Source organism: Etheostoma spectabile, chromosome 11 (genome assembly GCF_008692095.1).
Source record: "Etheostoma spectabile isolate EspeVRDwgs_2016 chromosome 11, UIUC_Espe_1.0, whole genome shotgun sequence".
NCBI lineage: Eukaryota > Metazoa > Chordata > Actinopteri > Perciformes > Percidae > Etheostoma > Etheostoma spectabile.
In genome coordinates, this window is record NC_045743.1 from 96,848 (window position 1) to 111,897 (window position 15,050).

Genomic DNA, 15,050 nt, shown 5'->3' on the forward strand with positions numbered 1-15,050 from the left:
CCACCGATAAAACTCAACAAAGATTGTTCTTGCTCGGGCTTTAACTTCTGGGTATTAGGCAGCGTTGCCACAATGGACTGAAAGCCTTTGCTAACATCTTTCTCCGCCACCATTAGTTTGTAACTCACCAAAGGTGACTGAACTTCGACGTCATCGTTCTCAGCCACTCCCTCTGTTTGCTGATTGGACGGCCAAAGATTTTGGCCGAAGAAAATCCATAGACAGTGAAAGAAATGAACCAACAGATCCAATTGCTCTGGACGGAGACCAGTGAAGGTCATTAAGGCCGTGACACACTAAACCGATAATCGGCCGTCGGACAGTCTGGCGAGGTCAGTGACCCGAGTCTGTTCGGTGTGTTCCGTGCCGTCGTCCATCGGAGGGGCCGTCATCCTTCATTTTGGCCGACCTGACATGGTCAATCGGAAGCACTGCCAGCAGTTGGACTCAAAATGACCAATCTGATTGGTAGAGTACTAGCTCGGAAACGAGGAGCGAAATGAACGTGACTACAGTCTCTCAAAATCGGATGAAAATCTTTTAAACTGACCTTTGTCGATCTGAAATGATGAAAGATTCAGCAACTGCATGGACTGTTTCCCATCTTAAAGTGTTTTAGGAAACATTTTTCAGTGACCTACTAGTAAAATATGAGATCATATTCTGAACAAGCCGACATGACAGTCTGGCTTTGAATTTCCGTAGAAGCTAGACCCTCGTGATGTGTTCATCCAATCAGCTGCTGGTTTTAAGTTTTGGAGACATATTACATTTTATCAGATTGGTGTGAGGAGAGACTGATCAGTCCAACTGCCTTTTCTGCCGAGGTTCGGCCGCCTGGTTGGTGTGTCAGGGGCTTAAGAAGCACTTTTCCAGTGATGGCTGAGCGTTTCGGTGCGGCCTCCAGCTAAGCTTGACGACGTAGATTTGATGTGACCATCCTGTCTGAAAGTTGTAAGTCTACTGGTAGCTGTGCAAGAGAAATCTCAATCATTCCCAATCTTGCAGAGACGGAGAGCGCGGGTAGGCTATATGTTAAGAGATAACATAGGCACAAGGTAATTATTGCTAACATGCTAGTTAACATTAGTAATTAAACCTAAACAGCTAATGTAAGTCCAAACTGTCTGCATGCTTCTCCTGACAATACAGTGATTTGTTGACTATGCAACCGCAAGTCACTTGGTCATGACACAATCATTAGCCTATTTTTTAAAAAAACGCCTGCTACGGAGCCATAACGTGAGGTACAAGGTAACGGAGCCTTTTATACATTGGTGTTTCTTTAGAAATAAACAGTGGACACTTCACATGTAAAGTTATTTGCTGTCAAAGTGGCGCCAAAATAAATGGCAGTCAAGGAAATGCTAACTGCGGGTGAGTGCTTGGTAGCATTGAAATGGCGGCATAGGAGCTACGCTTTGTGAATGCTCGCTTATCTCCTTGAGAAAATATCAAGAATTTACCGCAAACAAAGATGGAGTACTGAAGGAAAATGAAAATTAAGCCGAAGTACATAGGAGGGCGGAGCCAGGCTATCGACTACTAGCATTACAAGCTAATTTGCGGTTTGCGCTAAAACTGGTCACATTCGTTTAGCATGAAAACACATCCCAAAGAACGGTCAACTCTGTACCCATCTTTTATTAACCCCTAGGTTCATTTTGCGCCTGAATTGTCCTTTAAGATGATGGTCTAGTTAGGATTTAATTCAGATTGTGGACAGTTTATTAAACGTTGGATACAGTCTATCTGAAAGGCAACATGTCCTTCATTAATGATTACCTGATAACAGCTAAGTAAACACACAATATAAATGTTGTTTAAGCATTTTATTGGTTTGCCCGTTGTTGAATTAAAGATTTTGTAAAGGCCATGTTCGTTGAAATGCTAAAACATACAAGTTTTACTAAAGTCTTTAGGATTTGGTGGCCTGAATGCTGCTTCAGAGACTTTAAATCTTGACACGAAAACTTGAGAAAACCCAAAGCACTTGGAATTTGTGGGCATCAAATTAATAGAAGTTATTACGATGATAAATATCAGCCCCAACAGTAGCGATCGTTGAAAGACATCAGTATTAGCTGCCTCACCATTAAAACTGCAATTTAAATAGAGAGAACAGAGTCTTCATGCTCTAGACTACAGATGAGTGAAGTGAGGTGAGAACAGGGACACAGAGCGAGGAGGAGACATAACAATGGATCTGTGACACGATCCTACTGCTGAACAGTAGATAACGTACGGTTTCCAGGTTTCTCACAGTTTGGGAGTGTCGGTGGGAGCCAGCGGCGCTCTGCCCCTCTGGAATCGAGGCGGTAGATCCCCGTCACTATCGCCTCCTGCAGAGTCAACATCGAAGCTTCGTTAGGGTTCTCATGATCACACAACAAACCCTACTGACGTCATGACAACCAACACGACAGCCAGTGGAAACATGTTGTGCTGCTGGGAGCAAATAAGTTGTAATTTGTTCAAACAACTTGAGACACAAATGTCAGTTCACAGATTTGTTGTGCGGCGATAATTGTGTTGTGTAAAGAATAGAAACAAAGCTTGTTTGTCAGTTAAATATATAAATCCAACGTGTTTAAAAAAAAAAAAAAAAAAACTAACTTGATGCATCAACTGCAGTGACATCTTTGCATTCTGCCACGTCATGTACTGCTCCTCCAGATGACACTGTGGAGCAGTGCATGACCAATCATTTAATGTACAGATAATATAGAATTTATATGTATATTCTTTGTAACTAACATTGTTATTTGTTTTATTACATTAAACAAAGGTAGCAATGTCCAATACATTCCCAATGTCTTCCTATGGGCGATCCACCTAAGGTTAATAGTCAGCTACTTCTAGCAATGTTCACGGGCCCTAATTAAGACCTCTGACCCAACGATTTTGAAAACTATTTAAGAATATTCATAACAGTCATTTCAAAAGTATTACAATGTGACATAGAGGTCCCTCAAGATAACGTAAAAATCCAGGAGCTGCCTTACAGGGAATTGTGATATATATATTTATTTTTAATTTGGATGCTATTCTCCCATGCATTTGTGTCTAAATTGGGGTCTGTGTGTGTGTGTGTGTGTGTGGTGTGTGTGTGTGTGTGTGTGTGTGTGTGTGTGTGTGTGGTGTGTGTGTGTGTGTGTGTGTGTGTGTGTGTGACAGCGATTGTCTTTGGAGCAAGTACCGACTCTGGAGTCGTAGTGAGAGCAAGAACAAAGTGTCTCCCCTGTGGTTTCTGACCACGCTAGGAAATCTTTAGCAGAAAAGTTAACCCTCTCCTTGATTTCATGTTGTTTATGGAGAAGGCGACACCGGGGGGGGGGGGGGCTACAAAGCTGCAGCGCTACAAAGCCACTGCCGAGCGTCGACGTGTAGGCTAGTTACAATCTGGGGAGGTGCAAGTCATGCTACGGCCCGATGCAGGTTTTTGTCTTCACGTACCTACGCACGTAGCAACGGCGTTTATTTTACGCAGAACCATAAAACTGCCTGAAGGTTTCATGTACTGTATGTTTAACATTAAAACAAGATTTACAAAATCACACCAACAATTATTAGGCTATTTTAATAGTTTAGTGTGCTATGCACTAAGAAGGTAAGTATAAAGGGTTTTAGGCCGCCCTACACGTTATTGTAGACCCAGTTTATTATGTCACTACATTTTATACAATATATGTAGTAGGGGGTCCCTGGGGTCCTCTGTCTCTATTTCAGTAAAGGGGTCCTTGGCCAGTGACCCCAGGTCTGTGAACATCCAATTGATCCAGTATTGAGCGAGAATGCTTTAACCGGGCAGCAATGTAATACTTAATCCTGTAATAATAGGATATGCAGCTTCAGTGTATTTCCTCTAAAAGTGCTGTTTTTAACACTGACAGGCTCTCATTGATATCATAAAACATCTCCCAGACTCTGTATTTTTGGCACACATAATTGGATAGACACCATTTTGTGTTGGTAACCCCACCTTGCTTGAACTGAATATTAAAGGTGGGTATTTATTGTTGTGACTCCCCAAGCCTGTGTGTTCACATAAGAAATCTGTTGCACATGAGTGTGCGTGGGTTGAATGTTCTAGAAAGACACCCTTTGCTTTTATGTTCTGTGGGACTCATGCCAAAACCAAGCAGCTGTTGCATATATATTTTATTTTGTAACAGCTGACGTTTTGCTAGCCATTCACAAACATGGACCCAGAAATGCATTAAATATCAAGTTTCAGCATTTAACAGAGGACTTTTCTTCATATATGCAAGATTGTCTTTGGGGCGAACTGTATTAAGGAAAGTTCTTGAATCATATTTTGCAGATTTGAGATATCTGTTGCCATCTTGAGCAGATCTATGATTGCAGATCTATGATTTGCATAGGCCTACTATGTCTGAACTGAAGCTGTGTTACTGTCCGCGCTAGATTTGACCTACTGCTTCACAGCCGCCCTGCAACCCAAACCCGACTGACACCACCCAGCTATGAAATGTGATCCTCTACCTGTGACCGGGCGAAGGCTGCTTTTGGGATGGTGGTAAGGCATGGGGGGGGGTGTAACAGGCAGGCACAGAACAGACAGCCAAAGGGTGAGCACTCTGGATCATTATTATCTGGATTATTATAGTACTGCATTTTCCTCATCACATAAGAACACAGCTGCTCCAACAAACTACAGTATTGAATCCCTACACACACACACACACACACACACATATACACCACACACACACACACACACACACCACACACACCACACACACCACACACACACACACACCACATACACACACACACACACACAGAGTGGTGGAATGTTAATAAGTACATTTACTCAGTCCAATCAATCTGACTATTTAAATCCTGTATGCATTTTGTCCAGTGCTGGAGGAAGTAGACTACATAAAAAAACTCTAACTTTACAGATCTATTCTAAGTAGTAATACACGTGTAAAAATCCTGTATTTAAAAAATCTGACTTAAGTAAATACATACTTAAGTACATAAGCATTTACCAGCAAAATCTTAAGTTAGGTAAAAGTATTCATTATGCAAAATATAACACTTTCAGAGTGTTTGAGTTTGTACTTGATCATTTAAATCATATTAATCATATTTTTTTAAGATGATATGAGAGCTAAATTTGCATTGTAACTATAAAGTGAATGTTGTCAATTAAAAAATAACGTTAATTCCCTCTGACGTGGAAATGGAAATACTCAAAATAGAATGATGTTAAAAATGTAGGCTACTTAAGTACCGTACTTGAAGAAATGTCCTTAGTAACTTTCCACCGTTGCATTATCCATATTATCCAAAACGCCAGGTTAGTAAGAATTGTGCACTGCAAGCCACCCATGTACACCCCCCCCCCCTACGTCCCTCTCCGCCCAGGTGAGGTACTTACATGTAGCTTAAGTGGTGACCCAGTGTGTTAGCTCCAGCACCCTGCCCCTCTACCTCAAATAATCCCTCTCACTGCCATAATCGGTCAAGGAGCCCGCCACATCAGCAAAGTCCTCCAGGACCAGGCTGGTGGAGTCCTCACCAGTGGGCAGCTCGCCGTCTGACGCCCAGGGGTGCTGATAGCGGCCGTGCTGGGGGGCCTGGTGTTCATCCTGGGTGGGGTGCCTTGGTCCTTGCAGGTGGGGTTGAAACTGGGCTGGATCGGACATCTGGTAGGCCGGTGCCGGGTCTTCACCCTGCGGATGCTCCTTGCTAATTGCCCCGTCGCTGCCACTGCCCCCCTCGCTGCCCTGCGAGGAGGGGGTCAGCACGTGGTAGAGGCTGGGCAGGCGGATGTCCAACAGCATGCCGCTCTTGATGTAGAGCTTGTTGTTGAGGTTGTAGAGCTTCTCGGCGATGTCGTAGCCCAGCATGACGGAGAAGACACGAGCAACGTAACGCTCCTTTGACATCACCAAGTAGAGGCGGCGGCGACGCCATGAGATGTAGCGGGAGTCCTCCTCTGCTGTCATGGTCACCTGGGTAGTGAGAAGGAAACACCTGAATATTCAAGTGTTTAGTTTTTTTACTGTGGAGGTACATTTTTGGAAGTTACTGTGTATTTTCTCAAATGGAGCCATGTCCCCTTTAAAATAAAAAAATCTTTATTTTTAAGTATTTTTATTGCAATTCTTTAAATTTTTTATGTGTATGTTTCAGTGTTGTTTATTACTTTTTACATTTCATTTCTGGTAATTGACACAGGGGTATGGTTTTCACTTTACTGTGGTAAATTAATTTCTAATAAACATAAACATTTTCACTATTTTCTGACATTTTATAGTCAAATTGAAGATTCAATTAATGTAAGTGAACAGAATTAGACGGATTAATAATCATTTGTTGCAGCTATATTTTCTATTTATGCAGCTTATTGATAAAAATATCCAACACAGCCTTCCTGTTTGAAACCCTGTTCAGCCCTGGAGACAAACATGACCTGACCTCTAGGCCTCGTTTCTACTTTAACGGAACTAATCTAGAGCAACGGGATAGGCTACGTAGGAAAAGAAGAGGACAACTGCTTTGTTCATCTTATCAGATAGAGGAAGGGAAACAATAGACAACTTGATATCCACGTCTTGGTTTCTTGTTCCAAATCCTTCAAGTTAATTTAACATTTCACTGCCACACTCGGGACTTGGAGCCTCATGAATTAACTGCGTGTACGGTACCTGGAACGTTCCCTCCTCGTTTGGTCTGAGAGACTCCCACTCTGGAGAGTCGAGGAACTGGTGGTGGTGGATGTAATGCAGGAACTGGCCCTCCAACGACACGCTGATCCTGAGAGAGAGAGAGGTGATAATGATAATGAGAGCTTGAGGTAGCTTTGAAACTAAATGTTAGCATGAATGTCTCTGCTAGAGCAACTATGAACAGACTGACTAGTTCCTTTAAAAAGTACAGTAGTGAAAAGAACTTGAATATTTCCATTTTATGCTGCTTTATACTTCTACTCTGCTGCATTTGAGTTAATATACTTCTTACCGTACTATATTTATTTGACACTTCTAGTTACTCTTTATATGATAAACAACAGATATGCTTTTGTGATATGATGCAGTACAATACTAATCTATCCAGTAGTATACATAGTGATGTATCTAAAACTGGCTCCAAATTGACAAAGTACAACATCAAAAATCTCTGATATGTATTTGTTAGAAATAAAAACAGAATAAGAAAATATTCTACAGCAGGGTTGGTAGGATTACTTAAAAAAATGTATTCCAATACAGTTACTAACTACTTGTTAAAAAATGTACTCAGTAACCTAATCCAGGTATCATATTATTAAAGCCATGAATTAATTACTTTCCATTGCTTTTGGATTACTTTAATAGCACAATACCAATTATGGGCAGAATTTGAATTTCCCTGTACTTTCACTAGCAATAGAGGCCATGATAATGAATATGTTTCACTGGAGATGTGTGTGTGTGTGTGTGTGTGTGTGTGTGTGTGTGTGTGTGTGTGTGTGTGTGTGTGTGTGTGTGTGTGTGTGTGTGTGTGTGTGTGTGTGTGTGTGTGTGTGACACTCATGAAGTGTAATGTCAGTATATCATTCTTTATTTTAAAATGTATTCTAAAATTGTAATCCTGCTAATCCCCTTTTTTTACTAAATGTAACTTTACATAAACATTTCTCTTTATAGCTTTAACGGAATACAGTTCAATATTTTGTATCCTAATTACATAATGTTCTCTTCTACGCCCTAAACCTGGATATAACAACGTGAAAGGAGCCATTCTCCACAACGAGTACTTTTACTCTTTATACATTGTGGATTTAAAGCTGCAGTAAGTAAAAATAAAAAAACATCTGAATTTAAAGTCCTGCAGCTCTCCCTATCCTCTCTCTTTCTGCATGTGCAGAACAGCCAATAGGAACGCTCTCTCTTTCTCTGAAATGACCTGTGATTGGCCAAAGTCTCTCGTCACAGGCTAGATTATCTTGAGTGTTAAAACAGAGCCGAGAGGAGGTGCAGTAGTCTAGTTTCCTCTCAGACCACTTGAATTACAACATGCTGTAAGGTCATTATGTTTTTAGCCCGACAATGTGAAAAATGTACGCCCATACCCAGATGTCGTACTGATTTGGCTAAATCTTGAGTATACATTGGAGCAGTGTCCCATGCCTATTGTGTCCCACAATGCAAAGCACTTGAACGGCCACAACTTGTTTACTTCCAAAACCAGAAACGAACTAAGTCTTGCCAAGCATACTACAAAATGAATTGATTTAACAGTTTCATACTGCATACTACCAATGGTTGACAGCTGACCTCGACCCCATCCAACACCTTTGAGATAAACTGGACCTTTTTGCCGACATCAGTGGCCAAAATCACTCAACGCTCTTGTGACTGATGGGGAGCAGATTGCTGCAGCCGGGTTCCAACATCTTATGAAAAGTCTACAGGTGCAGATTATTGACGTTTTGGAATGAGATGAGAATGCGTCCCAGCAATCACGTGTTTGTGTGTCCACATTTTTTTGGCCACATAGTGGACATTAATATACCAAACAGGAGACTGTTGATTGATGGAAATGTCTAAATCAACACATTTAGTAGTAAAACACCAAAAACAGATGTTGATTACATCATGCAAAACTTTAAATCTGAATGAAAATTAAGGACGAACAAGAATATAAAATGACAAAAATCATTATTAGATTTCTGTTTCTTTGTTTTTTTGTTTTAGATTTGGCTCGTACACATGAGTTGTCGGAAGAGTGGTCAACATTTAATCTACAATGATGAATTTAAGAGGAGCCATCAGCGTCCACTCCTGTCCCATAATGCAAAGATATCATTTAACCAGCTGGCAGAGTCCAGACGGACACCACCCTGGTGAGTTGCAGACAAAAATACTGTTTACTACATTTCTCTTGTGCAGGATCCAGGACTGTGAAATTTAATGCAGCTCTACTTTGAGGATGTTTGGATGAAGAGGATACATTTCCTGTGACGGTTGCACACTGCCAACAGCATGAAAGAGCCCGAAATAGGAATCCAGTTCTGCCGTAGTCAGTTAAAATAGGAGATTTCTTTCAAACAATGAGTGAGCTGAGGAATTTAAATCAATAAATACTACAATATATATATATATATATATATATATATATATATATATATATATATATATATATATATATATATATCTGTGGTATAAATGAATGAATACCTTTTGTTTTAGTCTTAATTTCAATAACACTGAATCCTGCAACTTATTTATAACTATAATTAAAATGGAAAGAAGTAAGAAGAACTACCATTACCCTTACATAATGTAACATAATATGAACATCTGTACAATACTGTAAACTACTGCAACAGCCTGGAAATAGATCACTGCGGGAAGCTTTTTGTTTTCAGTTTTTGTGGAGAGTGTCTCCAGACAAGTGTAAGTCGCTGCTTGAAAGTGCAATTTTGAGGTACTTGTACTTTGCTTAAATGTTTTTGACACAAATTTACTGTTCAAGTTCGTTCTCACTGCTCTTATCATTTGTCATCCTCACTCAGTACCAAGTGGCAGACGGACAAATGATGCAGCTTTTCCAAAGCATGGTATGGCTTGACTCAACTCTATTTGACCCACTCTTTTTTTGTTTTCCATTAGCAAATATTTTGGCTAGTCCTAGCGTCCTGTACAAACCCACAATTACTAAATAGCCAAGCTACTGTGAATAGCAACTGCAGGTTTTTTAAACCCTCGACCCAGATTTTTTTTAAAATGGCACAAAACCACTAACAATCGTGCAAAAATTCTTCTGTTTGGTTGCCAATAAAAGGGATTCAGCGAGTGTCACGTTAAAGATGATGTCGTGGCAGTGTCACGTGCAATGGCGACCAGCTGAGAATCCCCCCCTTTTCTATCTGTAGCGGAAAAGGAAAGGAGAAAAGTACTAGAACCCAAAAAGTGGGTTGAGTCAAGTTGAGCAGAGCCGTATCATACAGTGGAAGCATGGCTTTAGCAAGCCAGCGAACATAGTGGAGCATTTAGCAGCTAAAGAGCCAGATGTTTCTCTCAGACGTTGGTGGAGACCAAAAACTAAGCTAAAAGGAGAGTGACTATTGGATTGCATTCATCAACAGGCCTTAAACACGACTACAAATAGATGCTAATGTTGCTGTTGTAAATAAGCAACTGTTTGCCATTATGTTTGCCATGTCAACTTTAAAGGTAATGACACTGTGTGTTTACAGCTTGTTTCCACGGCCTCCAAATGGCAGAGGAAAGTTTTAAGAAAGGTTTTCAATGATGTACTTTACACAAGTGTCTTGTATTGTTGTGGTGACGATTCTGTTGTGGCTTGCATTATAAGGTACAGGTGTGCAGGTGTACACACACATTTACACATTCCCCACCTCCCAGACAGCAGAAAGGAGAGCCGGTCGATGGGCGTCTTGCCCTCCACAGCGTACGTCTCTCCTGCCTTCAGCTCCACCACCTTGTTCTCAAAGGCACTGGCGATCTCCTTGAAAACCTGGACGGACACGCCCAGCGGCAGGTACACCGCCTGGTAGAGGGCAGTCAGTTCTTCACTTTGTATGCCCTCCTGGTGCAGCCGATAAAGCAGGTGGCAGATCTGACACAAGCAGGCCAGCAGCAGAAGAAGATTCCAGGTGAAGACATCCAGGCCGCACATTGTAAGCCAACCCCATAGGCTCATGAACGCGAAGGCGGGAGTCAGGAAGCCGAAGATGAAGAGACACCCGTAGGCCCCGCTGCCTCCCATATAGCCCAGGAACAGCATGGTGTTGCCCAAATGGTAGATAGCTCCCTCTGTGTTGTTGGTCCAGCCATTGCACAGAGGGGGAAAGAGCAAGCTGTCCAGCAGAGTCGAGTTGTCTGTGCTCATTTTTCTCTTTAAAAGACAAGTTGCGGAGAGACTTTTCTGATGCACAAAACAAGAGGACCAAAACACTTCTCATCCAATGAACTTCGGTTCTATTTCTGTCCCATCAACATGTACAACTAGATGTTTTGTTTGATCAAAAATAAACAACTATTACTGCCAGAAGAATGTCAGAAGGAAATGTTTGTTCCCTTGGTGTGCAGTGGAAAGTTCTTCAATATAAAGTTCTCACGGCTCTATTTGTTATAGAAAAACAGCTGGAATGGGTTTCTTCGTCTTGTCTCATTATGCGTCCCTCCCTCCCTCTCTCTGTACTCCTGTCTTTCCCTTCTGAGTCTCCCTGTCGTGTCTCTTGCTGTGGCTTTTCTGGCTATTTCTCTCACCCATCCGGCCTGCATTGTAGAGCCAACAGCTGGAAGAGAAGGGGTAAGGGACAGTGGGCGTTGATAGAGCCCTAGAAGGATAACCATGTTTGGAATTGTAACCCAAGGAGCGAGAGTGGTGGACAGAAAGCAGGCCCGGTACTTAACATAACAGAAAGAGAGAGACAGGAAACAGGGAGGACAGGGACTATAAAATCCATGAGAGAGTGTCACACTTTTCAATTTTTTTTTTTTTTTTATAAATGCGTCCCAGCACAGTTCTTCCTCTACCCAAACTTCAAGGGTCCAGTTTACTTTGCAGGAGCATATTTAGAGACACTGAATGAGGGGAATGACAGCCCAGGTCAGATTTCAGGTATAAACACCCACCATCCAGCTCTCCTATCAGCCAGGACTCACAGGGGGCCCATCTCAGTCTAAACCCAAATTCTGCACTGCTTTATTTTTAACTAGCTATTGAAACAGTAATAGTACATTTAAATGCAAAAATATGAATCTACAAGCCAACGTGTATTTACACAAGAACCAGTATTCTTGGTCTAACAATTAATGCATTAAGTTATCAAATATGCAGGAGGAAAATGTATCTCACTCGCTTCTGTAGTGGTCTTGTTTTTTTGTAAACACTAAGATCTTATACCTGACAACCACTACCATCAATTTTAAGATTCCTTGCGTTTGTAACATCTTTTTTCCATATTAACATAATGGCAATGAAGTGCTTTTTGGCAACATGAAGGTCACTATGAACTGGAGGATTTGAAGTACAGTGTACAACTATCACTTTGTGGCATGAAAAGTGAAACCAGTTAACAGAGCTTAGCTGTTCCAGCTGGTTTTCTGACCGTGATGTCCCCCGTCAGGCACACTTCACAACAGGGACACTACAGAGGAAGAATGCAGATATGCCAAGTATTGACTTTGCAGGGGCAGAAGTTATTTTTAAGCCTAAGTGCATACCAGCGACAGCAACTGTGGCAAGCAACCGGTCACACAGAATGGACCTTTACTAGAACATCAAGATGAGTGCATGAATTAGTAAGTGCAATTAATTTCTATGCTCCTCATATCTGGAATAAACTCCCAGAAACCTGCAGATCCGCTGCTACTCTCAGTTCTTCTAAATCAAGGCTGAAGACCTTTCTTTTTGATGCTGCCTTTCTTTAAATGAATGCTCATTTCTTTCTTATGCTGCACTGTAACTTTTATTCTTGTGTTTGTGTCCTAATGTTTCTATTTGGTTTTTAACTGTCTATTCATGTGTCTTATTGATTTTTAATGCTTATGACTTTTAACTGTTTGTACTTGTGTTTTATCTTTAATGATTTTGTGTAAAGCACTTTGAATTGCCCTGTTGCTGAAATGTGCTCTACAGATAAAGCTGCCTTGCCTTGCCACATTATGACAGAGTCGTATTGCATAGGACTTTTATTTATCAGACAACATTTTAGATTTCACACATTTCTCATAATCTTGAGATTTAGAAAACATTTTCACACTATCAGAGCCGAAGTACATTTCCCTTACAGTTGAGGTATAAATAAGCAGGGGAAGACCCAGGGTCACCTTGCACAGCACCACACTGCAAGAGAGAAAAAAAAAATGTATTAAATACATACCAGTGTTTGCAAAATTGTAATCCCAAAGAAATAATGACCCCCAACATCAACTGAAAGGCTGAGGCCTAGTTATACATTTACTAAGCAGAAAAGGTTGTGATTAATCGGAGTACTGTGACCTACTACATAACAGCGCAGTCGTACTTGCTCCTTCCTAAAAATAGATATGCATCGCGGGGAAATTGCTGTGCAGCAGTTGCAAAACAAAAGTTTAAAGAGTACAAATATACAAAAGATAGGTGCAAAATGTATTAAAAAATATATATATAGATTACCAGTAAAGTGTGATTGAAATATATACAATGCCAAAAAAAAAAAAAATTATGTGATGCCAGACGTCTAATTGAGCTGCTGAAACGTGAACCGACCTACATGGCTACAGGCATGTTTCATGTGAGCACAGAAGATACTTTCTCCACCATCCTTCACTTCACCACCCCATCCGCCATCCCCCCCCCCCCCCCCCCACTCTCCTATTACCCTTGTTACATGATGTTCTAGTCAGATACGGCACAAATAGCTAAGAGACACAATTGACCCAGCGAGAAAAAAAAAAAAAAAAAAAAAAAAGTGAGAGCGAGCATGGAGAATACAAATGGCTTCATCACTGCAAATTCCCAGGTTAAATAAACGATGCCGGCATTTCACATGGTTCACAAAAGGTGGATGCTCATTTGCACACCACACTGACTCCATTCATGTTGGCCTTAGGTTGTCAGATCGCATTAGGCAGCAGCGCGTCACTAGTACAGGCACGCAAACTGTGTTCAAGTTCCATTTCTAATTTTCCAGGTAACCAATTAAATAAGGTTTGAGGTCACTCCAAAGCAAAATACAAACTCAAGGTCTGATGTTTTGAAGGACAACTGTTGCCTCCAGAAAATCTCATTAGTATAACAATATATATGAGAGAGAGAGAGGAGAGAGAGAGAGAAGAGAGAGAGAGAGAGAGGAGAGAGAGAGGAGAGAGAAGAGAGAGAGAGAGAGAGAGAGAGAGGAGATGAGGAGAGAAGAGAGAGAGAGAGAAGTTACTTGTGTGTAGACAGGACAAAGTTCCTACAAGACCATCATTTTAAAATGCATGTAATCTAGCTCCAACACACATCAATTTTGCATTACTCTGATTTCAGTTATTTGAAAGGATGCACTGGTGTTCGAGTCTGGTAGTTCCAGTTTGTACGCAATATAAATCAGTAACAGCTGAGGGATACAAACGGCCTAGTACAATAAGCAATAAAACAACTACTTACTATACTTACCACACAGACAAAAATAAAGGGAGTAGTTAAATCTTGAATCCAAGTGCCCTCATGCAATCTTTGTGAGCCTCAATCAGGACTGCACAGCTTTCTTCTCCTTTCTCAATGATGCTGGAGGGAAAAAACAAAACATTGAAATATTTTCACATGCAACAACAAGGAAAGGGTTTCTGTCTCTGTGCAGGTGCTTACCAAGCATCCCTGACTTTCTTTGTCTCTGGGCAAGCACAGCATGGTTTCAGTGGCTTCTTCTCAGGGGCCTCGATCACAGCGGTAGACTCCACGCTGGCGGCAGACACGGTTGACATCTTCTGAATAAAAGGAGATTTTAAAATAAAAAAAATATGAATGCTTTAAGTCACAGTAGACTTAGGATGAGGAGTGGCGGCACTCAGTTTTGTAATGTGTACAGCTACTTCTGCCTCTCATTTTCCCAGAAGACAAGCCTTTATCCATTCACAGACGTTTGCAATTACCTCAGCTAATCAACCCACTTCTCGGCCATGTAGGAGACACCAAGCCTGTGCTTTTCCCTACTATGACAAGTCAAACGTCTGCACAAGCATGTGACAAATGTAGATGCATCAAAATAAAATGTGGTGTTAAGTTAACAATACCACTCAGGCATGCTAGTTCCTGCAGAGGAGGAAGAATTAGCCACAATCAGAGCAAATGTTTTATTGCCATGTTTGCGTCTAAAGTGAGTTGACTCTTAAACCACGTGTTAAGCAGGGAATATTAAAAACGTATTTGAGTTGAAACATTGAAAGAGTCGCCAAGTTCGTTGCAAATCGTTGATATTTTATAGCACAAAACAAGTTGTTAAACGTAACTCGTTAAAGAGTTGATACGTTTGGTGGTTAATTATAGACGTAGAATCCCAATTTCCTCATAGTAGCTGTACCCAGAGACAAGGG

The 15,050-nt window shown here is 41.1% G+C and overlaps 2 protein-coding genes across 4 annotated transcripts; both read right to left on the reverse strand.

Moving 5' to 3' along the window:
* Positions 1-1,817: 1,817 nt before the first annotated feature.
* popdc2 (popeye domain cAMP effector 2) lies at positions 1,818-11,305 on the reverse strand. 3 transcript variants are annotated; one of them, XM_032529022.1, is made up of 4 exons: positions 10,382-11,260; positions 6,684-6,792; positions 5,552-5,987; positions 1,818-2,342 (listed from the first exon to the last, which is right to left on the reverse strand). In XM_032529022.1, the coding sequence occupies exons 1-4, from the start codon at positions 10,873-10,875 to the stop codon at positions 2,260-2,262; spliced, it is 1,122 nt and encodes a 373-aa protein (XP_032384913.1). In that variant the 5' UTR covers positions 10,876-11,260; the 3' UTR covers positions 1,818-2,259. The 3 variants fall into 3 exon arrangements, with proteins under 3 accessions (XP_032384913.1, XP_032384911.1, XP_032384912.1); XM_032529020.1 differs by having other exon boundaries at positions 5,411-5,987; positions 10,382-11,259; XM_032529021.1 differs by lacking the exon at positions 1,818-2,342 and having other exon boundaries at positions 5,186-5,987; positions 10,382-11,305.
* Positions 11,306-12,668: 1,363 nt separating this feature from the next.
* Positions 12,669-14,453, reverse strand: cox17 (cytochrome c oxidase copper chaperone COX17). Its single transcript, XM_032529026.1, has 3 exons — positions 14,326-14,453; positions 14,134-14,244; positions 12,669-12,837 (listed from the first exon to the last, which is right to left on the reverse strand). The coding sequence occupies exons 1-2, from the start codon at positions 14,439-14,441 to the stop codon at positions 14,160-14,162; spliced, it is 201 nt and encodes a 66-aa protein (XP_032384917.1). The 5' UTR covers positions 14,442-14,453; the 3' UTR covers positions 12,669-12,837; positions 14,134-14,159.
* Between the last annotated feature and the right edge of the window lie 597 nt (positions 14,454-15,050).